At 30.4% G+C, this 26,144-nt stretch overlaps 2 protein-coding genes across 3 annotated transcripts; both read right to left on the bottom strand.

The window, feature by feature from the left end:
* Positions 1-199: 199 nt before the first annotated feature.
* Positions 200-5,140, bottom strand: LOC124842175 (U-box domain-containing protein 33-like). Of its 2 annotated transcripts, none has more exons than XM_047318605.2 (7): positions 4,783-5,140; positions 4,451-4,569; positions 3,997-4,109; positions 3,235-3,709; positions 2,308-2,859; positions 809-1,531; positions 200-627 (listed from the first exon to the last, which is right to left on the bottom strand). In XM_047318605.2, the coding sequence occupies exons 1-7, from the start codon at positions 4,943-4,945 to the stop codon at positions 445-447; spliced, it is 2,328 nt and encodes a 775-aa protein (XP_047174561.1). In that variant the 5' UTR covers positions 4,946-5,140; the 3' UTR covers positions 200-444. The 2 variants fall into 2 exon arrangements, with proteins under 2 accessions (XP_047174561.1, XP_087965367.1); XM_088109241.1 differs by having other exon boundaries at positions 4,451-4,669; positions 4,783-4,920.
* Positions 5,141-7,126: 1,986 nt separating this feature from the next.
* LOC124842170 (actin) lies at positions 7,127-9,822 on the bottom strand. Its single transcript, XM_047318599.2, has 5 exons — positions 9,664-9,822; positions 8,620-8,694; positions 8,114-8,507; positions 7,385-7,998; positions 7,127-7,263 (listed from the first exon to the last, which is right to left on the bottom strand). The coding sequence occupies exons 2-5, from the start codon at positions 8,677-8,679 to the stop codon at positions 7,198-7,200; spliced, it is 1,134 nt and encodes a 377-aa protein (XP_047174555.2). The 5' UTR covers positions 8,680-8,694; positions 9,664-9,822; the 3' UTR covers positions 7,127-7,197.
* Positions 9,823-26,144: the final 16,322 nt, after the last annotated feature.

The raw sequence follows: 26,144 nt of genomic DNA, 5'->3' as shown, positions 1-26,144 counted from the left end.
TATCAGTAAATCATGCACTACAAAATTCAAGAATATCAATCTTTTTCAGTCCATCACTATAAGTCTACCAAAAGCATGATTAAATGGACTAATCTATAATGATCAGAGAAGAATTAGGTTAGTGGCCAGTAGTGTCATGGTAAAGTCATCCACCGGACACAAATTTTAAAAGATTAATTAATATCTCTAATCCTATAAATGGAGATAATTAGTATCTTTACTAAAAATGTTAATCATCCTGTTAAGTTAACGACGACCAAGCTAGTTGGCCCATTAGACCTAATCCGCTTTGTCATTTCACATCATTGGAACCTGCCTTATATCATCGAACCCTTAAAGGATGATTGATTTGAATTAGAAAGCAATAAAGAAAGGCAATACAATGATGCAAAAAATAGATATGTAGATATTTACAACATTGATAAATGAATTAATGATGGAACTTCAAGATTTGCAAAGCCAGCCTTGAATAGCAAGTCGAAGCGCATGATTGGGAGTGAGATGGAGGTAACTCAACTTTAAATTAGTCATAGGTGAAGTTTCGTGCCCATTATCCAGCCATTCACTTATGGCCTTCCTTTCATAAGTAAATCCGTCTGCTGCAACTTGAGGATCATTCATTATTTCCTGAAGAATGCACCAAATAAACACGACCCACATGAATACAACAACTGTGAACATCTTGCAAATTTTCTCTTCAACTCATTGCATTAATGTTATCGCCAATACTATGTATTTCATTTGAGCCATTGCATTAATATTACTACTAAATCTAGTTCTATAAAAAACAAAAGGAACAGTTAGTTACCTGAGAGATTGGACACAGGAAAAAAGATGGCACTGGTCGCTCTTCTGAAACATACAACTGCTTCAACTCCCTCACTAGAGAAGGTGTTAATTCTGGTCGGTCTCTGCTGTTCAGTTGGCAGCATTGCAATCCCAGTTCGGCCAATTGTGTTGCCACGGTGGAATTCCATTCTCCAGCTGAAGAATCCAAAATTGAAGACAATTTTCCACATGAAACTGCTCTGCGTACTTCACCAGCTAATCCAACTGGAGTCCTACTAGTGAGAAGTTGCAAAATGATGAGTCCAAAAGAGTATACGTCAGACTTAGGTGTTAGTACTCCAGTTCTCTGAAGCTCGGGATCTGTATATGAAAAAGGACCCTTTGGCTCGGTGCTCAAGTGAAAACTAGGAAGAGAAAGTGACTCCTCTTTCACTAGCCTGCTGAACCCAAATTCACATATCTTGCAACCAAGTGCAGTGTCAAGAAGGACAGTTTCAAGTGTCAGACCACCGTGGACAATAGTTTCAGGTCTGGAAGAATGTAGGAAGCAGAGAGCTCTAGCAATTTCAAAAACCCATCGTGCTCTGATACTCCATGTCAAAGGGAGAAGACTTCCCTTTCGGAATAGGTAATCTTGAAGAGTTCCATTGGGATAGAAGTCATACACAAATGACCAGGCTTCAGGGCATACACCAAGCAAAGTAACTAGATTAGGGTGTTGGAGACTACCAAGAATTCGAACCTGGTCACACAAGCATAAACATTGGTTGGATCAAACAAGCATGCTATATGCATACGTTAGACAGTCAAACCAAGAAAGAAATAGATGCTGTATGTGTTTTTTTTCTTTTTATCAACTCAATATCTATGCTAGGGGGAAAAAAAGATTAGGATAACTTACGATGACAGAAATTCATTTTCCACAGTTCATAGAATTCATGTATTTTGTAACTAAAACCAGTTACGAAAAATGAGGACACTTCAACTCATTATAATGAAGAACAATAGTATATCGACGGTTTTGTTGGATGGATTTTAAATTAATATATGACACTTTCTCAGCTAAAATTAAAGGAAAAGAAAAAGCCTAAGACAGTCAAGGTCTTGTCCCATTTATTAATGCGTTCTTGCAGTTTGGAAAAAAAGTTACTTGAAGAATTCCTTGATGCTTTGGAAGTGTTTAAAGTCGTCTTATATTTCTGTTATTGTTGCATGTTTGGAATATCAACTGGTTTTACTTGGATGTCAAGGGCCTATCACGTCCTTCCTCTACCCGGGCTCGGGACAGGATATGCTACCATACATGGAGTTCATCTTCAGATCAACATTACAAAATGATATTATAGACCTAATTAAATTACCATTTTAAAGGATTATGAGTTGATGAATTGTGGTTGTTGCAGCTATGAAACCAATTGAAAATACAAAAGCCTCTAAATTATGTTTTCACCACTGATCCTCTCTAAAGAACTTAAGATAATTATCTCAAAGCAGAAAGGCTGTTATGGGAAAACTGACCTCTTGCTGAAACTCTATTGATCCTTGCATGTTGTGTGAATGGAGCTTCCTTATAGCAACTGTTCTACCCAACATTTCTCCCTTGTAAATAGAACCATATCCACCCTCCATAGCTTTGAAGCTCTCAGAAAAGTTGCACGTAGCGTTTTGAAGATCTGATAATGGAAATTCTGCCAGCTCTGGAAATTCTTCAGAAAACCCAATGATCCCATCGCAGTGATCTGCTCCAACATGTCCACAACTTTTCCACCGTTCAAGCCAATGTAGAGCCTCCATTTTCTGTCGCCTGATTTCCTGCTTTTCATGCTGCAGGCTTGAGAAGGATGCTTGAATTAGTGATAGTTCATTTGCAGCTTCATCACACTTACTGTTGATTTCATGTGCACAATTTCCTAGCAAGGAAATACTTCCTGTGGTCCTTTCCAGTTCACTAGCAATTTTTTCTTTCTCCTCCAAAAACATCCGTTGCTCCTTTATTGTAGCTCTCACTGCATCCTCAACCTCTTTTCTGAGCTTTACTTCATGTGCATGGGCAGATTCAAATAAGTTCACCTGATGAAAGATTAATAACTCGTGTTGGAACAGAAGCCCTGAGAAATATCAGAAAAAAACTATATACTGAATATCACCACAAGTGCATTGCGTTGTGTCCATGAAATATCTCAACAATAAATTTGGCCACTTTAATGAATTTGGGGAAACCAGTTCTTGCTACTACTTACTGGTCTGTTCTACAATTTTTACTAAACATTTATGTATCAGAAAATTTATTTACAGAATCCTAGTATCTTTTAGATGGCTTTTCTCTTGATTCTTCATGCGTTAATTCTTTACCAATGTTTCTTAATTATGTAAGAAAGTATAATTGAACCCTCATGGCAAACAATAATTTGTCTGGCAGCATTCCTTATGTTAGGTCATGCTTACCTTACTAATGGCCTCAATGGCTTTGAATTCCAACCTTCTGCACTTCAACAGCTCCACATCTGTTGCAGCATTAGCTTCTGCTTTGGCTTCAATAAGATGAATATCTATTGTTTCTTCCTCAAATTCTGAATGTTGGGGAGAACAATGACTACTACAACTGGATGATTTGGATGAAAAAGTGGCTTCTGCTTCAATGATTACATTCGGAACTGTACTTCTTGTAGCCCTTGCAGAATTTGATTGAAGACATTCTGAATGGAGCAATTCAGTTGTACCATATTGAAGAGATCTACAACTCAAACTCTCTGCCGTTGTAGTCTCAGGTTGAGCATGGGAAGATACAAAACAATGAGTTTCAGAAGCTTCTCTTGTCCAAATGTGTTTACCTTTATAGACAAACCATATTTCACAGAATGGAGGAGCATTTTTCGCAGCAAAGTTTGCTTTACTAGAATTCCTTTTGATTTTCATGCAACTGCATTTTACCATTATTTTGGTAAAAAGGAAAGATTATTAACACCTTTTATGACAGAAAAGGCAAGAAAGTAACAGGAGTATATTTTATGGTTCAAGTTATAAGAGCAGAGGAAGTCATAGATATGTCAGTCTCAGTCTACATAAAAGATAAACATCGAGATGAGAGAATAACATCAATATTTCTGAACTAGAAGGGATCAAAGAAGTGAATAAGCTGTTTAATGCATGCCAGACAATCATTCCCTCTGTCTGACTGAATTTGTTGGTGATCAATGCATCACTTACTTTTCTGGGGTTATTGCTCCAATAACAAGCTTCCTGATATTATGCACAGTAACCAAATCCACAATCCCTGTCTGAACTTGATCAGCTTCACCAATGACACTGCTTACCTTAACCTGAAAACAAATTGCTTTAACAAAGACCATTAATATTTGAGGTCTTCCCACAACTTGCATTACAGATAGTACATAATCAGATAATTTTAACAAAAGCAAATTTCAGTTATAGGTACTCATATATTCTGAAGGGAGAAAACATGATAACTAGCTTAGAGCTTTACCGGTATACATTTCCAAAGGCCATAAAACAAAATAAACAATAAGCAACTTCTTCCATCATGAATGAAATCAACGAAAAATTAACCATGGTGAAGATGAACAAGCAGAAATCAACATTAAAATTATATAACCTACAATCTCCTATTTGTTGTGAAATACGCAAAGAGATGCCTGCATACCTTAGCTGCACGGCAAAGGCTCGAGTACTTCTCTAGAAGCCTCTTGGTCTCTTCTCTTTCCTCTATTCTATAAGCAGACACGACTTCAGGACTAGCTTGGGATGCTGGCAATTTTCCTACTGCGCAAGATTTCAACTTTACGCGAATCAAATCATGGGATATGACGAAAATTTCCCAATAAATAACCGACATACCATAATTCAATCACCAACCTCGAGCCTACCAAAGTGCCCAAATAGAAAAGGGGCTAAATTGACAGCAAAACTTAAAGGAGAAAGATATCCAAATTAAAAAGAAGTGTACAAACATGAATATCAAAGAGCAAGACTTACACAGTGTAGGGATCATAGTAGAAGGTTGGTAAACATGAAGTAAGCATATCTGTGCTTTGCTGAAATGGGTGAAACACCATCGAATCAAAGTGGTGCCTTTCTTAAGGGACTTCCCAACTGCCACGTGGACCTTCTGATCACATTCATACTCATCCATGGCCATGAGGTGGCGTCTCAGAAGGCATGGAGAAGAAGATGAGAAGGTCGAGGAAGGTCCATAGTTTAAGAAAAAGTGAGAGTAAGAGAAAATTGAAGGGTGAGTTTGATGGATATTTATTTGTTTTTTTTTCAGTGATCATTTTCCCTTGAAACTCAAAAGAAGAAGCTTGACTTTTGCACTGACTTGATGATGCCGCGTGCATGTCGTCACTTCTGTCATGAATGTGTGGCGTGTGCGCACGCTTTTGCTTGTGTTGTGTGGTCTCAGGAAACAAAAACTAGGTAGCTTTCTGGTAGATAATCTTTTTAAGACTTGTGAGAAAAGTTGAGTTCATTTCTATAAAAGCTGTTGTGTGATAAAATTATGATTGGATGATAAATAAATAAAATAGTTAGTCAAGAAAGGTTTTGGTAATAGACAGAAGAAAATAAAATAAATAAAAAATGATTTTTTTAGATGTCAATTTATAATGGCGAAGAATAGAAGAATCTTTAGCTTTATAAGTAGGAATAAAATTTGTGTAATAATCTAGTGTCTAGCTATAATTTCCTTAGAAATGTTAATTGTAAACTGATCTGTTCTAACAATGTATTTTACACAGCATTTTACGTAGTTTTAATTTCCTTTTAAATGTTACTTGTAAACTAATCAATTATAACAATGTATTTTACACAACATTTTAGGGAGCTGGTTCTTTTTATACCATTGAAAACATTATAAGCAATTTGAATGAGTGGTTATCATTTTCTTACTTATTAGAGAATTGTGTATATTTAAGATTGATTTCTATCCAATAAAATCTACTTATAAGTAGGTATTCATATTTATATAAACTTATTTTATTTATTTTAGATTACACTTGTTTTATTTTAAATCATATTTTTTTCTGTTAAGTTTTATATTAACAAAAACAGTATGTTTTAATCGTTTAACCATTCGTCGACAGAATCTAAAGGATTATGATTTTTCAGATTTTTGGAAAATGAAAACATTGTATTTTTTACTTAATATTTTATAAGCTAATATATTTTATCATACAAAATGGCATCATCAATATTTTAGAAGGAAAGCCTCCTCTCTTCTCTTGACTTGAGTCTTGATTAATAAATATACGTTTACTCATACCTTACCTAGCAGAAATTAGTCATTTTGAAAATCCCTCAAACCACTTATTTAGATTTAATGGGAGACAATTACTTTTTTCTCCCTTCACTATACAGACACATGTAAGTATATATTTTTTACAAAATATATATAATTTATTTATAGTTTCAAGAAATATTAACTATGTAAATAAAACAAAGTTTATTTTTCTTAATATTAATTTATATGATAAATATATATATATATATATCATATTTTTTTATTTAACATTATCTCATATGCATTTATTTACATAATTATTGTGACAAAAAAATACAAACTATATTACTTATTAAAATATTAATTTAAGTAATTATTATTTAAATATTTTGAAGATATTAATTACAATTTAAAATCTTATTTAAATTCTTTATAAAATTAAAAATGGTTATATAAATAAAATAATAATTTCTTTAATTTAGTTAAAATTTCATTAATTATAATCGTTTTCATAACTTAAGAAAACATTGAATTAAAAGTCAACTTTGAGAAAATTAAATGTAATTTTAATAAAAGAAAAAGTTCCATTCAAACATAATTTATTGTATTAAACATTTGATATGGTTTGGTATTGACTTATTTGCATAATATCAGTCTTATTTTAGCATATCGTGTTTTTTTTTTGTTATGGGTCCAGTGCACGAGGCCTAATGATTTTTTTTTTCAGATTATAAATGACTCGCCTTTTAAATTAAACAATTTTAGTTTCACAAATAATATTCTTTTACTTAAAATTCTTTTTTTTACTAAATTATTTATATATTAAATTGTTTTAAATTTCTTATTAAAAGCAGACCAATATAATAAATTGCCTAAAATAAAATAAAAAATATTTCATCGACGAATTCAACGTGGCGGATAAATTTTAATGATAAAAACTGTATTAAAAAGGGTATATTGTGGTGAGCTGTAGCCATATTAGTAATATTTAGTTTGTTAGCCCATTATGATAATTAAGATATGAAAGGACTGGTGATATCGAGGGACCTTATTCCTTATTGTCTAGATGAAGTATAAGCGGAAAGTCATGCAAAAAAGATCTGATCAAAGAATTTTACTCCGTCATCAACTCAGTAACTGATTTAACAACCCAAAATTTTGATAATATAAAACTAGAAGCATTTCCTGTGTACAATTGATGGACCAGCCTCATCGTACTCAGCCTTTGCAATCCACATCTGCATTTCAAACATGATGTCCTTATATTAGTATCCCAACATTGTGCAATTTGCAGTATATTACTCACAGGAATATTTGATTTCAATTAAAATAACTCGTAGTCTTTAAATAATTCTTTACCTGTTGGAAAGTGCTGAGAGAAGCCAAGATAGAGCCACCAATCCAGACACTGTACTTTCTCTCAGGTGGAGCAACGACCTTAATCTTCATGCTACTAGGGGCCAAAGCTGAGATTTCCTTGCTCATTCTGTCAGCAATACCAGGGAACATGGTAGAACCACCACTGAGAACGATGTTGCCATACAAGTCCTTCCTAATGTCAACATCACACTTCATTATTGAATTGTAAGTGGTCTCATGAATGCCAGCAGCTTCCATTCCGATCATGGATGGCTGGAAGAGAACTTCAGGGCACCGGAAACGCTCAGCGCCAATGGTGATAATCTGTCCATCAGGCAACTCATAGCTCTTCTCAACAGAGGAGCTAGTTTTTGATGTTTCAAGCTCTTGCTCATAATCAAGGGCAATATAAGCCAGCTTTTCCTTTACATCCCTTACAATTTCTCGCTCAGCTGTGGTAGTGAATGAATAGCCTCGTTCTGTAAGGATCTTCATCAAGGCATCAGTGAGATCGCGTCCTGCCAAGTCAAGACGGAGGATGGCATGAGGAAGAGCGTAGCCCTCATAAATGGGGACAGTATGGCTGACACCATCTCCAGAGTCTAGAACGATACCTACACAAATTAATAAAAAGGGCCTCCTTAGAGCATTGAAGATGATTGACCAGCTTAACAATTTTACGAAATACCTAACATGGAACAGAATATTTTTCTCGAAGACACGACTAACCAGTTGTACGGCCACTGGCATACAAGGACAGAACAGCCTGGATGGCAACATACATGGCAGGGGTATTGAAGGTCTCAAACATAATTTGGGTCATTTTTTCACGGTTAGCTTTTGGGTTGAGAGGTGCTTCGGTGAGCAGAACTGGGTGCTCCTCGGGAGCAACACGGAGTTCATTGTAGAAGGTGTGATGCCAGATCTTCTCCATGTCATCCCAGTTATTCACAATACCGTGCTCAATGGGATATTTCAGGGTTAATATACCTCTCTTGGACTGAGCTTCATCCCCAACATATGCATCTTTTTGGCCCATGCCAACCATCACTCCAGTGTGACGGGGACGACCAACGATGCTGGGAAACACAGCCCTTGGAGCATCATCCCCCGCAAATCCAGCCTAAAACATTGGAATACATTAGACTCGCAGTAAATGAAATGAAAGTGAAAGGTACTATTAATTACTTCAGGAAACAAAAAGTATTGGAAATATAACCATCAAGGAATCTTACTTTGACCATTCCTGTTCCATTATCGCAGACGAGTGGCTGAATATCCTCACCATCTGCCATTTTCTATCTTAAGATCTGAGAAAATAAAGATAAAGAAAGTCGCTCAGCACGTTGAGACATTTCACATACAGAATCTAAACAATTGTTGCACATGCAATATCGTGAATTTATGATATAACCTAAAGAAGCCTAAATCACGGGAATCATTCTCTTGTTTGATAATTTGTATATCTAAATCTCCCAAGAATCTAGATACACCTTACATAATAGAACAGGAATTTATGTCTGAGATTATTTTTTAAAAAAGAAACTAATTCCATTTTTATTTTTTCCTTAAAATGTTTAATGAGAAGTTTCCTTAAAAAATAGACCTGATACATTTCAAAACTTTTCTCACATTCAATTTAATTAGAGTTCAAAGGTACAGCAAAAAGTTGAGTACCATTGCAATATTTATAATCCATTTTTAATGCAAATAATACATAAACTATTCACACTAAAATATACACGTTCGCTGCGAATCACAATTTTAAATTCCATATATATATTATTTAATTTTATCCAAAGAAGAGAACATAATAATACTTGAATCTTCATATTAGATTCAAGATTTTTAAAAACAACTTGCAGCATGCATAACAATGCAGCCGCGGCAGCAACATCAGCTATATTTGTCTGCAATTTCGGCGGATTACATGAAACCGCAACTTCAGCAGCTAATTTTTCGATCTGATTTTAACGAGACTTGTCTAAACACAATCAGACAGCCATTTTTGACACTTGCAGATTGCAATATTATCAAACAGGTTATATTACGCGGCATAACCATAAACAATTCAACAAATCCCACCGATTCCATAATCCGAACACAGATTTCATAGACTAGTTATAGAAAAACTCGTGACAATGAGAACATACGAATCAGAATTCCACCATAACTAGCATCAGAAGCTGTTAACAAGGCATAAAAGCATAATGCGAGATAACGAAGATGATTAAATGGAAACGGCGAATGCAAGAAGAGAGAAAAGAAGAGAGTGTGACCTGAAGAAGGAGATGGAGATGGCGTTTGGAAGAAAGGTTTCTCCGATCTCAGCGACCCGCTCTTTAGGTTCAAAACTGAATTGTGAACGGATGTAACATCTTTCGAGCATTTGCGCTTTTAAAGCCCGGATTTCACCTCCCACACCACAAACCCGTAACGCATCACCACCGTTCCTTCCCTTTCCTCGACTCAATTACCACACGACACGTGTCCTCTTCGGTGTCTAGCTCAGCGGATAAAGCTTGTTTGTTTTATTGCCTCTTTGCCAAATCAAATGAGCGGTGACACTTCAAATATGGCCCATTTCCTCTGCTTTTATTGGCATTCCCCAAACTTGGCTTTAACTTCCATTCTTCACGGTCACACACTTTTTTTATGGGCATAAATTTTCGTTTTTGAATTTCAATTAAATGCTCCTTGCCAATCAAAACTATTTTAGTACCGAAAAATTAGAAAAGGAAAATTGTGTTTAATATTCAACATCACATTTTTGTGTGTGTGGGTATCACACAATAACCATATCTGTGGAGAAGATGAAGAAAAAGGAAGATACACTATATCCACCTCATTTGTTCAATCTTTGAAGTTTTGACAAACAAAATAAGAAATGTAATTGGATTTTATAAAAGAAATATTATGTAATTTTCTAATAGATTTTTTTACCTTGTTATTAGTTTGATTTTCCTTTCAGCCATTTATTTTTTGCCTATGCTTTTCTTTTTTTACTGATTTTCAATTTTATTTACAGTTACATGGTCTAGTTAAAGTTTAAATTTTATTTTTTCTGCACTTCCTTTTTGTTTCTCACTTAACCATAAATAAGAAAATATGTAATAAATAATTAATATTTTACAGATATTTTTCATTGACATTAAAATAGAACCACTTTTCGCTAAAACCGCGAGTAAAACGAGATGCATGGAGTTCCTAACATTGCATTTTTTAATTCATTACTTTGTCGCATATTTAATTGAAGTGCTTAAACTATTATTATTTTTTTTCTTAAATGATTAACGAAATTGTGCAAGTAACATGAGCAAAAACGTATTTGGATAATTTTGTTTTGTTTTCTATACATAGAGAATATTGAAGAAAAAAGTTTGATGGACAGACTAGTCTTTAACTGCGAAATAAAAATAAAAAATAAAAAAATCAAACAAGGTAAAAAAACTACGTCCTCTTAATATGATGATAGCTTTCAACCACTCCAACAAAACAATTATTTATAACTTTGGATGCTATTAACTATATATAAATTATATACAACTCACTTTTTGGAAACTAAAAAAATTATAGCATGGGATTTTACTCATACGTTCGTTAATACGGGTACTTTTATAATATGAAAAAGTACTTTTCAGAAATAAAAAAAAATATTTAATGAATTACAATTTTTTCTTAACATTTATTAAGAAGTTTACTACCAAAATCTAATACCGCTGTATATAAGAAGCACCTGAAAAATGAATCAAGCCCAAACTTTTTCGGCCCAATTCCCAACTCGTATAATAATTCTATTTTTTGGGTTTGGTCTTAGGAACCAAGCCCAGCCTGGTTTCTTTCGTTCTTTAATCGTGAAACGAGTCAAAGAAGAAACAACAAATCACAAAACAAAAAAACTAACGAAACCTATAAATGATGAGTTATGAAAAGCACAATTATTGTTGAATATTTATCGGAAGTTAAATTTTTAAATTTTAATCCTACCATATGGTATAATTAACTGACAAAAAGGAATTCATAGATATCAAGAATTTGATACAAAATATAATTTTTATTACCATATTAACTATAAAATAAGTAAAAAAATTAATTTAAACTTTTTCATATATGGATTTAAGTTAGGAGTGACAAAATGAGTCGGTTTGTTTTGACTCAATTTATTTTTGGTTCATCAAAAATAGATTAGGACAAACCAATCCATTAACACAATATAGATAAGAAAACGTAATTCATTCCGTCTTTAGATATGGATATCAACTTAGGTAACATGAATGAATAGAGAAGCGTTGAGAATGAAAAAAAAATTATTTGATATTACATCATCTTTTAATAAATTAAGTATATTTAATAACTATATTAAATAAAATATGGTATTAAGAAGAGTTGGAGGAAACTAGAGAGAGAAGTAAATATCAATGTTTCGTGATTGATAGAGATGGAATTCTTCTCTTTCAAACGTACCGAAAAAACCTCTTCCTTGTTTACCTTGTGCTTTATTTCATTATTTCATGTGGATGAAGTGAGGAAAACTTTGAATATAACTCTTGCAACATGCATCCGAACACCTTATATACATATAAAAAATGTTTATATTTTTACAGATATTTTTCTATACATAACTAAAAGGCAATCCGTTTTTAATATGATAGTGAATAATATTTTAGTAAATAATTAAAAATATCCAATATTTAATGACATGCATGTGTTCTAAATATACAATAACAATTTTTTATCATCTCACCATATAAGAGTATGACTTATTCACTTGCTGAAATTATAATATTTATAATAAACATAAATGGAGAATTGATTAAACATCGTCTATTGCATAAATTTGATATTCCGAACATATCAACTCGTCAAATTTCCATATTTAAAACTCAACCTAACATAAAAAGAGATTCAAGTATTAATTCATACATAACTCAATTAATAAAATTAAGTCTAATTGTCCTTCTTAGTTTCAAATATGTTTACAATGATTATCTATTCCAACATGCAAACTTCTAAGTTAAACTAAAAATGACCATATAAAACACTCCAAAGTTAAATATCAGACTGTCAACAAATTTCTAATTTCACACATACATAAACTTAGTCATTCAATTTCAAATTCAACTCAACTTTAAACAAAAATCAATATACAATAATTCACAAAGTATATGTATAAATTTTCTTATTTACCTATGGTATTATTGACCGTGATATTTAAAATATATATATATATATATATATATATATATATATATATATATATATATATATATATATATATATATATATATATATATATATATATATATATATATATATATATATATATATATATATATATATAAAAGGACCTATTTAACATTTTAACTAACAAACATTTATTTAATAAATAAGAAATTATTATCCTTGTTAGGGTATTAGGGTGCATGTACCCCTTTTCTGGTTGTTACGTTATATACAGTTAATTTGTTGCATGCTATTGCACCCTATATATTCAGGATCTCCCTTGTACTTTATATCCAGTAATAGTAATCTTTCTTTCGTTTTATTTCTTTCATAGCTTCTTTTGTAGCAATACTATTTAAAATTATTGGTAAATAAGAGTATTCTCGTTTGTTATGAATTAAAAGTGATGAGCAGAATATTACCAAACGATGAAAAATAAAACCACATAGGTCATGGTCCGACATTTTTTCGGATTATTCTCACGACTGCATGGTTAGGAGACAGGACTCAACGGTCAGTTTATAAAAAAATAATAATTTTAATACTGAATAATTAAAGAAAATATATGATTTCTATCGATTAGACCATAATTAGATAGTTCTAATCAAATGTTAATTCCAAAATTTATAAATATAAATTTAAAGTTAAAAAATAAATGATTGTATTGATTGCACATTTATCTGAATTATCAAACTTAAAGTGACTTTATAATCGAAACATCTTTTATAGATATAATTTAACAATAAACGTTTATTACATTAAGAAGGAAAAGACAACAATGAAACTCCTTATACTCTCACATAAATCTTAAACCTTGACTTCAACTCCCAATCAATTTTTCTTTAGTATTTATTTAGAATATTTTTGTTGTCTTAGTTTATATTTGATTTCAGAAACAAATGACGGGAGCATCCTATATAGGTTTTATGCGAAAAAGCTTATTCATATTGAAAAGTTGAAAAGAGTATAACTTTACATCCATAAAGACTAAGTTATTTATATTTTTCATATTATTTTATTTTCTTTTACGTAGCTTCTACTCACTTTTTTACTTTTTTTTCTTTATTTTTATTTCCATTTTTGTTCCTATCCAAACAAAGATAGTTTTAATATATCTATTTTATTTTATCAAATTAATGAAACTTTTAGGCTGAATTTTTAATGTTATGTGAAAATTATACTTAAATATAATTTTTGGAAAAGTAGTTGACTTAGTTGAACACATATTTCGTTTTTAATATAAAAAAACTTAAAACTTAATATAAAAACTTAATTTTGTTAATTATTTAAGTTCTACTAATAATTAAAATAATTGAACACATGTTTAATCCTTTAAAAAAAATTAACATATTATTTCTTAATATAAAAGAAAAGAGTTTTAAACTTAATATAAATTTTTTAATTTTATTAATCTTATTTTAACTCAACTAATAATCAAATTAATTAAATATGTTTTTGATCTTTACTTTTGTATTTATTAAAAGGAAATTTTACATTAATATATTACTTTATAAAATTAGAATGATTAAACTTACCCTTCAACATCTCAAAATTTGTTAATTTGTTTTAATAAAGTATTTTTTCATTGATGTCATTAAAATCATTAACGATGATGTGATTAGGCATGATTTAGGGACAAATGATGGATGCATCGAATTTTTTAACATGAAATTTTGCTTAAAATACTTCAATCAATCTATTTTCTTCTTTCACCCACCATCACTATCTTAACAACTTCATCCTCACATTATTCATCACCTCCAACCATCATCTTCTTCTCATCCTTCAATCCAACTAGGGAGACTCATCCCAACATATAGACAACACTCCCATCCTCCTCCCATTTTTTCCCTCACATTACTCACCCACCATACCTTTTAGGGTTTTCTTTCTCTGTAACACTGCGACAACACAATAATCTTAATCCTCACCCTCTCATACCACCATTATTTTGATTACTCTTTTACCTCAATAACCATGCATCTTTAGTGCCAACGCGTATACCTCAATCCTTCAACACAAATGAAAAATAAAAAGAAAATTACATAAATGAATAAAAAAAATAACACCAAACAATTTACATATTCATGAGAGGTCATTAGTCATTCTTCCAATACTACTTTCATCTTTAACCCGTCCAATCTATCATTATCAAACATCTCACAAGACACTTCTTCATGCTCACCTACTAATAACATTATTTTCTACTTTTTATTTGGGTTAAGTTTTGAAAATAAAATAATCTCTTTCATAGCTTTTATCTTGTTTAATTCTCAAGTTTGTCTTGTTTTTGTTATTTGTTATGTTTTAGTTTTTTTGTTTTTGTTTTATCTTTAATCTTCTTTTAAGTGTTTGAAATAAGTGGATAGGAAGCAATTGTAGTGGAGGGATAACAAGCTAAACCTCAAGGAAGCATAACTCGACAAAAAAAGATGAAAAATTGGAGTAAATACTTGCGATGGGCGACACCAGAATTGCGCCTAACACTACTAACACCGGGAATAGACAATGTTGCAGGGGAACCTTATGTTGAGCAGTGGTCAAAGGTTGGCTAAGCGGTGGCCAACGGCGTTGAGCGACGATTTGACAAGAGTCCCTATCGCGTTTTATCTAATGGCATCCAACGGTATTAAGACGACGCTAGTCGCTGACATGTAAAGAAGTGAGTATTTAATCATGCTTCTTGCGAGGGCTTGGAGAGATTCCTAACATGCACAAGTAGAAATCACTTGTGGGTGTTTGAGAGAGACTTTTGGAGGTTGCTATGTTGGGTACAAACAAAGTCCCACATCGGATAAAATAAGAGATGAACATGGGTTTATATACACATAAGATACCTCCATTGGTAAAAGGCCTTTTGGAGTGGTACCAAAAGCAAATCCGTAAGGGCTTGACCCAAAGCGGACAATATCTTACCAGTATGGAGATCTATGTGTATGTGTGTGTGTGTTTAACCTCCCTACAAATGGTATCAGAGCCCATGGTTCAAGTCTGGTGGCCGGCAGATAGCCTGGAAGTGAATCATGAGAGGTGGAGAGCAAGAGATGCTCAGTGTTGTGACCATGGATCTTTATATTTCTATCCAATGTGGGACTTAGACTCACACTTGGATTCCTAACATGCTAAGGGTGTTTGGAAGCTCTCCCACTCTTCCTTGGGTCTTCTCCTCCATTCGTGATGGTTTCCCCTTTTGGGGTGGGAGAGAAGGATGGGCTACGAGTAGGATATGTGGATGCGAATGGGAAGCACAAATGAAGCTTTGAGCATCTACTTAGTTGGAAAAATGGCTTTCCTCTTCCCTTTGGTTTTAATTTCTTTCTTATCTCTTCCATTTGTAAACCCTTGGTTCTCTACCATGGAGAGCTAAATCTATTTATTGAGATTAGATATAATAAAATGAATTCTTGTGTAATTTGTGTTGTTAATACATATGATTTTCATTTATGTGTTAGTATTTGATTTTTTATGCATAATATTTGCTTTGGTTTGGCCATCCATAGCTTGATAATTGATTTTTGAGGTGTTGAAAAATATTTTTTGAACCTAGAACTAAAATTGAATACCTGATGAAGCTTGTGTCTATAGATAGTAATCTTAAGACTCTTGAACTTAATGCATGATTACTTATTGATCATTCAAGAGATTGGACTTTGATGAGTTATCATAGGCTTAAAATCACTATGAATAGGATTTGAGTAAGCAAATTAGTTGATTTTAACTTTTATGAAAATGAGATGTTTGTGAATGCATGAGAATGAAATGAATGAAATCTAGTATTGACAATTGTATATACTCTGTGTGAAAATTTCGTTGCATACTAATAGTTTGATAGAAATACAAAAAAAGTTTCTTTGTATTTTTGTGAGTTTTGTTGTCAATTTGAGTGTTGAATTGCGAACGTTGTCATGAGTTTTGTTGTCTATTTGACACTCCACGACATAACTCATCTCTTCATTGTTAAGGAAATTGAAGGGATTCAAGTAAATTCAACAAGGAATCACCCTTTAAATTAGTTTCTTTCCCTATCCCATTTTCCCTCTACATCAACAAAAGAAAAGAAAAATTCACAGCTTTTTATCAATCACAAAGACAAACCGAGAACTATCTCCAATTTCTAACACACTGATACATAGTATAGAATTGATCATACTTCCAACACCCAATTGGACTATCAAAACAAAGAGAATATGAGAGGAAAGATGACATTGACAACTTCTTCAATCGTGTGCTACAAAGCTTTGGTACGGTGGCGACAGTGGCTTGTCAGCAGAGACGTGATCAAAGGTCTTGAAGGAGATGGAGAATGAAGAAGTGATGGGTGAAAAGCAATGAAAAGTGATTTAGGAGAAAAGAAGAGATGGAAAGGGAGGGGGTTAGAGGTTATAGGAGAATTTTTGGAGAGAAAAAAAAGGAGAGTACAAAATATTATCTATGTGGGGAGGACATCAAACGAATTTCACCTTAGAAAATAATAATGTCACGTGCATATCATGTGTTAAATAAATATATCTAATCATTTAGATGTTAACGATTTTAACGTTAACAAAAAAGAACCCAATTAAAACGTTTTAATAAATTTGGGGATGCAATTGAAACAAAAAACAAAAAAGACTTCATATTTTCATATCAAACTTGAAACCAGACGAGTAATTATGTCTAAAATAAGATATTTTATAATGAATCTATTATTTATTTAATATATCTTTTAAAATATAAATATTTTTATTATAACTCATTAGTTAAAAAATAATAAAGATTATTTCTTAAAAATATTATTTATTGATTTCCAATATTAATTGTATTTAAAAATAATAATAAATAGAATTATTTGAATATTTAAATGTAGGACAGAAAAGTAAATTAACAGTTTATTAAATAATCTCCACAAGCAAGCTACATGCTCATAATAATCATAACAAATTATTTAAAGCTTTCTAACATATTATCAGAAATCAATCCCAGAAATACCTACTATTATTTAATCACCCATATCAAATAATGAATAAAGGAGTACTTTTTTTCTCATTTATGAAACACCATAAACATATCTGTTTTTTCTTGGTGTAGTTTCTTTCCCAGACCAGTGAATATAAAATGAAAGTCACCCTTTTGACCGGTGTGATGATCAAACTTTGGGTCCGCAGCAGGAAATCGAATAGAAAATGACGATTCCTATGTTGGAATCTGACACTGAGGTGCCCTTCTCACTCAAATATAATTTTGAAAAGCTATATGACAAGAACAGAGCCAAACATGGATCCACGGGTACCCTTTTACCTTCCTTCACTTTTGGAATTTTCACCTCAACGCATCACCCTATAATCTTCCCTTCATTTTTTTCCCTCTCTAATTTCAGTGGTCGGTCTATTTTTCTCTCAACAATTATTGCAAAGGTTGTGGGTCTGGTCTGGGTGAATCACTACATCATTTTTTCTTACGAATACAATTCATTTCGTTTCGTGTCCGCTACAAGGTTGGAGCTTTCTCAAACCCTTTTTCGTTTTCTTCGATCAATCTGCTTATTGATGTTATGGGTTGAAGGATGATGTGCTCTGGGGTTAGAGCCACTGAATGTGAAGAAATTGTGACAGAGCTTGTGGTCAACGTCACTCAACACGTTACTTTCTGGTTCCCTAACAACATCTTCCAGTTGATTTATTCGTCAAATTTAGACACAAACAACAGGTCGGTGAAAAGAATCATTACTTTTTTATTTATTTTATTGTTTTGCTGAGGTTTTGGTATGTACCTGCGGGGTTTCAGAAAAGCAGTACCAATGATCCTGTTTTCTGCCTCCGAACGCAGCGATTACTCAGAAAGGTCATGTGATACACTGACATGACTAGAACAGAATATGCCTTCATTTTTCGTCCTTTTAATCTGGCCATTAACGCAAATTTATGCTTCCCTGTGTGACTGTGATTAATATTTAACATATATGTGACTATGTTAGTCAGGTTCTTAGGACACACAATACAATATTCCTCGAGTTTCCAATAAATAATTTTGTGGAGGAATCTACTGTAACAAGCCTCTAGTGCATGTTTTGATACTAATAATCATGTTTCAGGAGAAAAAGGTGTTTATAAATATAGACATTCAATGACTCAAATACTTACTCTTTATAATAAATAAGGTCTCTTGAGTGGCACATTATTAACAAAGCTACCATAAACATCTCATACTTTATCAACCAGTTATACCCAGTAATCATTTCAATTCAATAATTTCAATCAAATCCAACGAAAATCATTATCTTTTAATTCCACCACAAAATCTAACATCATATTTAAAACCATAATAATAATTCATCAAACTTATGCTTGAATACTTTTTCGAAAAACAACCCGCTCAAGCAAAATTAAGAAAGTCTTAAGTTACTCAGATATTTTAATTTATAAACAAAACGTATCAATATAAAATTAACAGATATATAAATCCAAAGCTCAAATGGTAGATGCATGCAACCCAGAAAGAAAAAACGAACCATAGGCCCGAAAAAGAATTATTCAAAAACATAATATGATCTGTTCATCATAATCTCTGCTGTCAAAACAACTGAAGAAAGAAATGCGAAACGAATTCAGAATCATAAAAAGAAGGCGGAAAGAAAATTTAGAGAGATAGTAAAATTATAATTAAAAAAGCCAAAATTCTAATTCATATTTAAAAATCATCTTTACTAATTTTAAATGCTGGTTCTTAAACTAGTATCGATTACATAGTGTATAAAAGTAACATTTATGCACAATGAAAAAAATGAAGAGATTGAAATGTCTAGGACACTTAATTATGATTCATATTATGTGTGTACTGAAATAGTAGTTGTAGCATTCCTCCATTGGTGAATTTGATGCAGTTGAAGGAGAGGTTTTAATGAAAATAGAAAGAAGAAAATCCCTCTTATATTGATTAGCTCAAAGCATTAAGGAAGAACAGTGATTAGTTGTGAATAAGACTATTACATTACACCCTCTCAGTCCATGAGTTGCAGGCAGATAATGCAATGCATCAGGGTACGGTTACAGATGCTTTGACTCACTTGCAGATGCATATGTTTGTGTGGACAAGCTTCTTGTGCTTCACTGATCCTATGTTTGGTTCTGAGTTCACAGGTTTCGACTTTTAATGTTTGTTGTTCAATGTTGTGGGATCCTGCAGAACAGCCATTGACCCCCCTTTCCTCCACTCTTCTCATTACACTCTCTTGCATATATGTCAATCTACCTTCAATAATGCAACAAAGTTATAAGAACTTAGTCATCTCATATGGCTGGACAAATCTCCTTAATTTACCGAACACAATTATTTTTTACACTGCAAACAAGGTCATAGGAACCAATATCAAGGCTTTTGCACCAAAATAGGCATATTTGCCTTTAATATTATCGAAATGGGCAAATTCAACCAAAATTACGAAAATGGAGAAGTCGTGGGGGACCCAAACGACTTCAATTGAAGAAGTCGTGCCTCCTGCACGACTTCACCCTGTTCATTTGACCAGGGTTGAAGTCGTGCACCCCAAAAACGACTTTAGGGTATGATAATCGATTACCACATGTTGTAATCGATTACCATACCATTTTTAATAAAAAAATATAAAAAAAATTGAAATCGTAGGGGGTTCAAGACTTCAATAAGAGAAGTCGTGCACCCCCAACACAACTTTACTTTATTTTAAATTTTAACTTTTATTCATTAAAATTATTTATAATTTCTAAAAATTATTTTTAAATGTATTTAAAATAATTAAAATCATCTTTAATTAATAATTAAAGTTTTTTAATATTATTAAATAAATAAATTTTATACTTTTAATACTTTTTGTAATTAAATTAAATTTTTTATAAAAGAATTTTAATTAAATAATTTATAACTATAATTATTATAATTATCTAATTAAAAATTCAAAAAATTTTATATTTCATTATAATTTATTTTTTTAATTTTAATTATTATAGTATATTTTTTTACAAATTATAATTAATTAATAATAATTTTTTTCATTATAAATTATTTATGCATTTTAATTTATGTAATTATAATAATAATAGTTATAAATTATTTAATTAAAATAATTTTAAAAAATGTGATTAATTTAATAAAAAAAATAAGTTTATTTATTTAATAATATTTAGAAACTTTAAATATTAATTATATATAATTTTTAATATTTTAAATACGTTTAAATATATAATTTAAAAATTATAAATCATTTTAAATAAAAAAAAGTAATAAAGTGAAAGTGTGTGGGGGAGCACGACTTCAATACAAGAAGTCGTTAACCCCCTCCACGATTTTAGGTTTTAGTTATTTAATCTTTTTATTAATTTTTAATTAGTTTATATTTAATAATTTTATTAATTTAAATAGTTTATAATGAAAGAAATTATTATTAATTAATTATAATTTTGTAAAAAAATATACTATAATAATAAAAATTAAAAACAATAAATTATAATAAAATATAATTTTTTTTGAATTTTTAATTAGATAATTATAGTTATAAATTATTTAATTGAAATTCTTCTATAAAAAGTTTAATTTAATTACAAAAATAATTAAAAGTATGAAATTTATTTATTTAATAATATTGAAATTTTTTTATTATTAATTAGATATAATTTTAATTATTTTAAATACATTTAAAAATATTTTTTAAAAATTGTAAATGATTTTAATTAGTAAAAGTTAAAAATAATAAGAAAGTAAAGTTGTGTTGGGGGTGCACGACTTCTCTTATTGAAGTCGTGAACCCCTACGATTTCAATTTTATTTTTATTTTTTTTATTAAAAACGGTATGGTAATCGATTACCATACCCTAAAGTCGTTTTTGGGGCGCACGACTTCAACCCTGGTCAAATGAACATGGTGAAGTCGTGCAGGGGGCACGACTTCTTCAATTGAAGTCGTTTTGGCCCCCCACGACTTCATTTTGGATCAAAATTTGTCCATTTTGGTAATAAAGATGACATATTTGCCTAGTTTGGTGCAAAAGCCGAATATCAATAAAGTTAAAATCATCTTCTCCAAAATCTGAAATTCAATATATAATTTAATCATCTCAACATAATATTTCTTTCCTGAAAATAACTATGTTCACCACATAACACATGTTATATCAATCATAACCTTATACACTTTGATTCATGTACGTTTCATCTCAATTCAATTATTCACCATTTATCACCTTTAATAACATTCAACTCAATATATTGATCATTAATATGATAATTTGATGTAAAATAAACAATTTTAACACTTAAAAATATATCTTTTAGAAAACTTAAAACATTGTCTTACATAGTCAAAAACATTGTTTGTGTAATCGAAAACCTATTCTACCAAAAACTAGCTAGCTCCACAAAAAAATGCTCGCCTAATGAAAAACATGAGAGTTTCAACATAATAACGCAGCCAATGAGAAAAGGCTCACCCAAAGACCAAATCTACTGTGTTTTCAATTAATTTAATTCTCTCAACATGAGTTCGCTCACCCAATGTTCAAATTTTCAATTATTTTGAATTTTTCCTAGTTCAACTACGGTACATAATTCATAAATTTTGTAGGATGTAATAGTGGTCTAATTGATTTAAACTATGAGTTATTTTCGTTTCTTCTATTTAACATCAAATATTTTGTTTTAAAATAACAACATTTTAAACCAATTTGACATATTTGAAATATTCTAATTTTTCACTACTCAAAATATAACAAATCATTCAATATTCAAGTTTCAGACAACATAAAATAAAATATGCATTAAATGAAATATTGTAATAATGTTACCTTCAAAATTAAAATAATCTACCTTAAGATACTATTAAAACTTTATTAGGTCTCTTTATCTATTAAGGCTTGTTTGATTAAGCATAAGCTCCTAACTCAACTACTCTCATAAGAGAATTAAACTTATATAAAAAAAAGTCTTGTAAATGATCTAAACATATTTTTATGATTTTGAAATAAAAGTGATTCATCTTTATCCTAAAAAGACCAAATACAGACCCTAAATCCCATGCATTTAAAGTTTCCCAAAATCAACTCAAAAATGAATAAAGAGAAATTTAATCTAAAATCATATATAATTGAATAAACTTGTTATATTCTTCGTCGAAATCTCTAATATGAACTTTGATCTACTTAAAGATAAACATACTTTTCAAATCTAGAAAAAATAGAAAAAAATATATAATTATTCTAAAATGAAATTTACATGTTTTTTTTCTATTTATAAATTTTATACTTTGAATAATAAAATATTTATTCTTAATATCAATTAGACTACTTTTACTATTAAATAATTAACTAGTTACAAATAAAATTTTAAAATATATAAATAAATACTAATGATCTTTCCTTATTGGGTGTTGCTCCTCCACCACCCTAAGTGCTTCTACACCTCCTCACTATTTTCTTTTATTCCAAAAATATTCTACACCTCCGACTATTTTTTTTTATTCCAAAAATACCATACACCTCCCCACTATCCTCAACAATCTTTCTCTTTCTCTCTCTGTATCAATGAAGCATTTATATGACTTAGATTTAAACTTGTGATATATTGCAAAATATAAAATTCAGAAGAAACTTCAATATTAGTACTTCTACCACTTCCATTTTATAAACTTAAAAGTTAGATGCAAATACAAAATAATAAACATAATAATATTAATAGTAAATAATATATTATTATTATTATATAATAACTTTATAATGACGAAAGAACTAAATAAATTTCAAATCTTTAACAAATAATTTTTCTTTTATATTTTAAGTATTTAATAATATTTTTATATTATTTATCTAAAAATTAAATACTTTATTCAAGTTATTTTTGAGTCAAACATGTCGGTAAATTAAAAATAATATAATGTTAAAAATTATAGATATTAAATGTAAAAAAACACACACATATATAAACATTTTTCTAGAAATTTAGAACAAAATTTTACCATTTATTAAGTAATTTGAAAAAAAAAATATTGAACAGTGAAAATAAGATTGAATCAAACTTATTTAAGGAAAAGTGTAAATAAAATTTTACAATATATCAGAAGTTTAAATCTGAGTCATGTGAATGCTCCATTAATGTGGAATTAAAGAGAAAGATTGTTAAATATAGTGAGGAGATGTTGGGTATTTTTGGAATAAAAGAAAATAGTTGGGAGGTGTAAAGTATTTTTGGAATAAAAGAAAATAGTGAGAAAGTGCAGGTGGTGTGGTGGAGAGAGCAACACCCTTCCTTATTTCATTCTAAATGCATCTTTCAAAAGAAGATTATAAACTATTGTTTTATTATGGAAATATAAAGGATGGATTGCTAAATTAGTTTGACAAATATATCACAAAGGTTTCAATTATAATATACTGAGTCTTGAAGAATTAAAACTTAATAAAATTTGTATGAATAATCATTTATTATCAAGATGATAAATGTTAAAATAATGTGTTTCCAAGTAAATTTTCAAGAAAAATTTCTTAATATTGAAACACTATTGTGATGATAGTAAATTTAGTTAGTACGTCATTAGACTTTCTTAAAGCAAAAATAATATTAGAAATTTTCATAAAAAGTTTAAAACGAAAAAGGTATATAAAAAGTTGCTTATATAAACCAAGCAAAAATCAAACAAAATGGCGTAGGACTGAGAAAAAAAGGTTTATGATTTAATAAAAAGAAATTCAACATAAATTTTAGCACACCATAAAATTTAAATAAACAAACTGATAGATAAATAAAATTAACTAAAATAGGTAATTATTATCAGATTAAGATAAAAAGTTAAATTTTTTATGAATATTTCATCCGATTTAAATTTACATTTTAATACTTATATGTTTCTAAACATGTTTTAAATTTTATTTTTAATATGATATCATGTTATTAAAATTTAATGGTAAATTATATAAAATTATAATTTATTGTAATAATTAATATTAAAATTATACAAGTCTCATTATATTTATATCGGTTATTCAAAACAAAAATATTCTTTTATTAAAAAATTTAATTTAGTATAAATTCATAATTTAAAAACTTTGACCAACTTAACATTTACTCAAATTTAAGTAACTCAATAAATTAAATAATAAAATATAAATTTTAAAATATTAAATTCAAATTATACAATATTGTTAATATTGTGATGCAACCATGATACTCACTCACCCATGTAATTATGAATAATTTTGCAATGCAGTTTTAGATGTCCAATGCATCCACATTTTCTCGGGAACATTTCTCCGCGACACGTCATTACTGGTATGATGACGTACGGTTGAAGGTTGGGATCCATTCACCGAAAATATAATAGATAAAAGAATTATTTTTAAAATCTAAATAACATATAATAAAATTTTAAAAATAAACACAAGTCTTACCTTTTTATAAAAATAATTTTTCTCTTCTTTTCCTATCAATAAACAACAAATAAGAGCAGGTATATTTGTCTGCAATAAGTGATCCCATAACAAATTTCCAAAACAGTGAAAAATTCAATGGCAGATTTATATGATTTTCTGATGGCTGAACGTACTTTTTGGAAATTTGGATATTGATGGATCGAATTGATTGCTGTATACGATCAACACATCGCACCTCTCCTTTTGAGTATTATTGGTTTTCATGTCATACCTGTCACGTTTCCACCACTCAGATTCATGTGAATATGCAACCCCTTCGATTTCGATCCAAATGGGAAGATTACGAGATTCTTAATTATTGTTTTCTTATTGTGAGCAGCAGCAACCAAACAACAATGGCGCATGTGATGGTGACCCATTATTGTAGTTATTCGTGCAGGTACACCACAAACCAATGCTTATGTCTGCATTATAGTATACCAGTCTTACATGATTATTGTTTAAAAACACATCTGCTCATATATTGAAATATGCTTTTCTTATACATATAATGAAGTAACATAACTATGAAAAGATACTAAATTCAGGCTAGTTTCATATATTTGGCTTGTTAATACTCAGTTATGCTGATAAATTCTTATTGGGTACACAGGAAGTATGATTCAGTAAAAGGTTAAGATCTGATTCCAAACTGGTATTAAAATTCATTTAACGTGTTCCAGAAATTTAAACTGCAATCACATGTTGAAGTGATTAAAGTACCAATCAATGATGTGATAGTCATAATTTCTGTTAGTAGAAATCTATGCAAATGAAAGGTTATTTTGTTATGTAATTTTCTCTGGGGTGTGATTGATGTGTTGATTATGATGAAGGGAATGCACGACACGACTTTTCATCCTACTTTTGTGCTTATTGACAGTAGGTGTCTATTTCAGTCCAAAATTATTAGAACAATACAGTTGTTGATGGTAATCAGTATTCAGAGTTATTGCACCAATGATGCTAATTCTGCCCCTCAACTTGTTGTGTAAAGGCCAATGAGGTGCAAGTGATCCTGACACATGAACTTGTCCGGATTGTGTTATATTAATTGTAAGGTTCCTCTTGTGCAGTGAGTGCACAATAAAATTATTCAGGTTCCGCAGACATAATCACATGCCAACCAA

The sequence above is a fragment of the Vigna umbellata genome, chromosome 3 (genome assembly GCF_029865625.1).
Source record: "Vigna umbellata cultivar VRB3 chromosome 3, Vumbellata_1.0, whole genome shotgun sequence".
NCBI lineage: Eukaryota > Viridiplantae > Streptophyta > Magnoliopsida > Fabales > Fabaceae > Vigna > Vigna umbellata.
The sequence above is the reverse complement of the archived record's forward strand: the minus strand, read 5'-3'. Positions and strand labels throughout refer to the sequence as shown.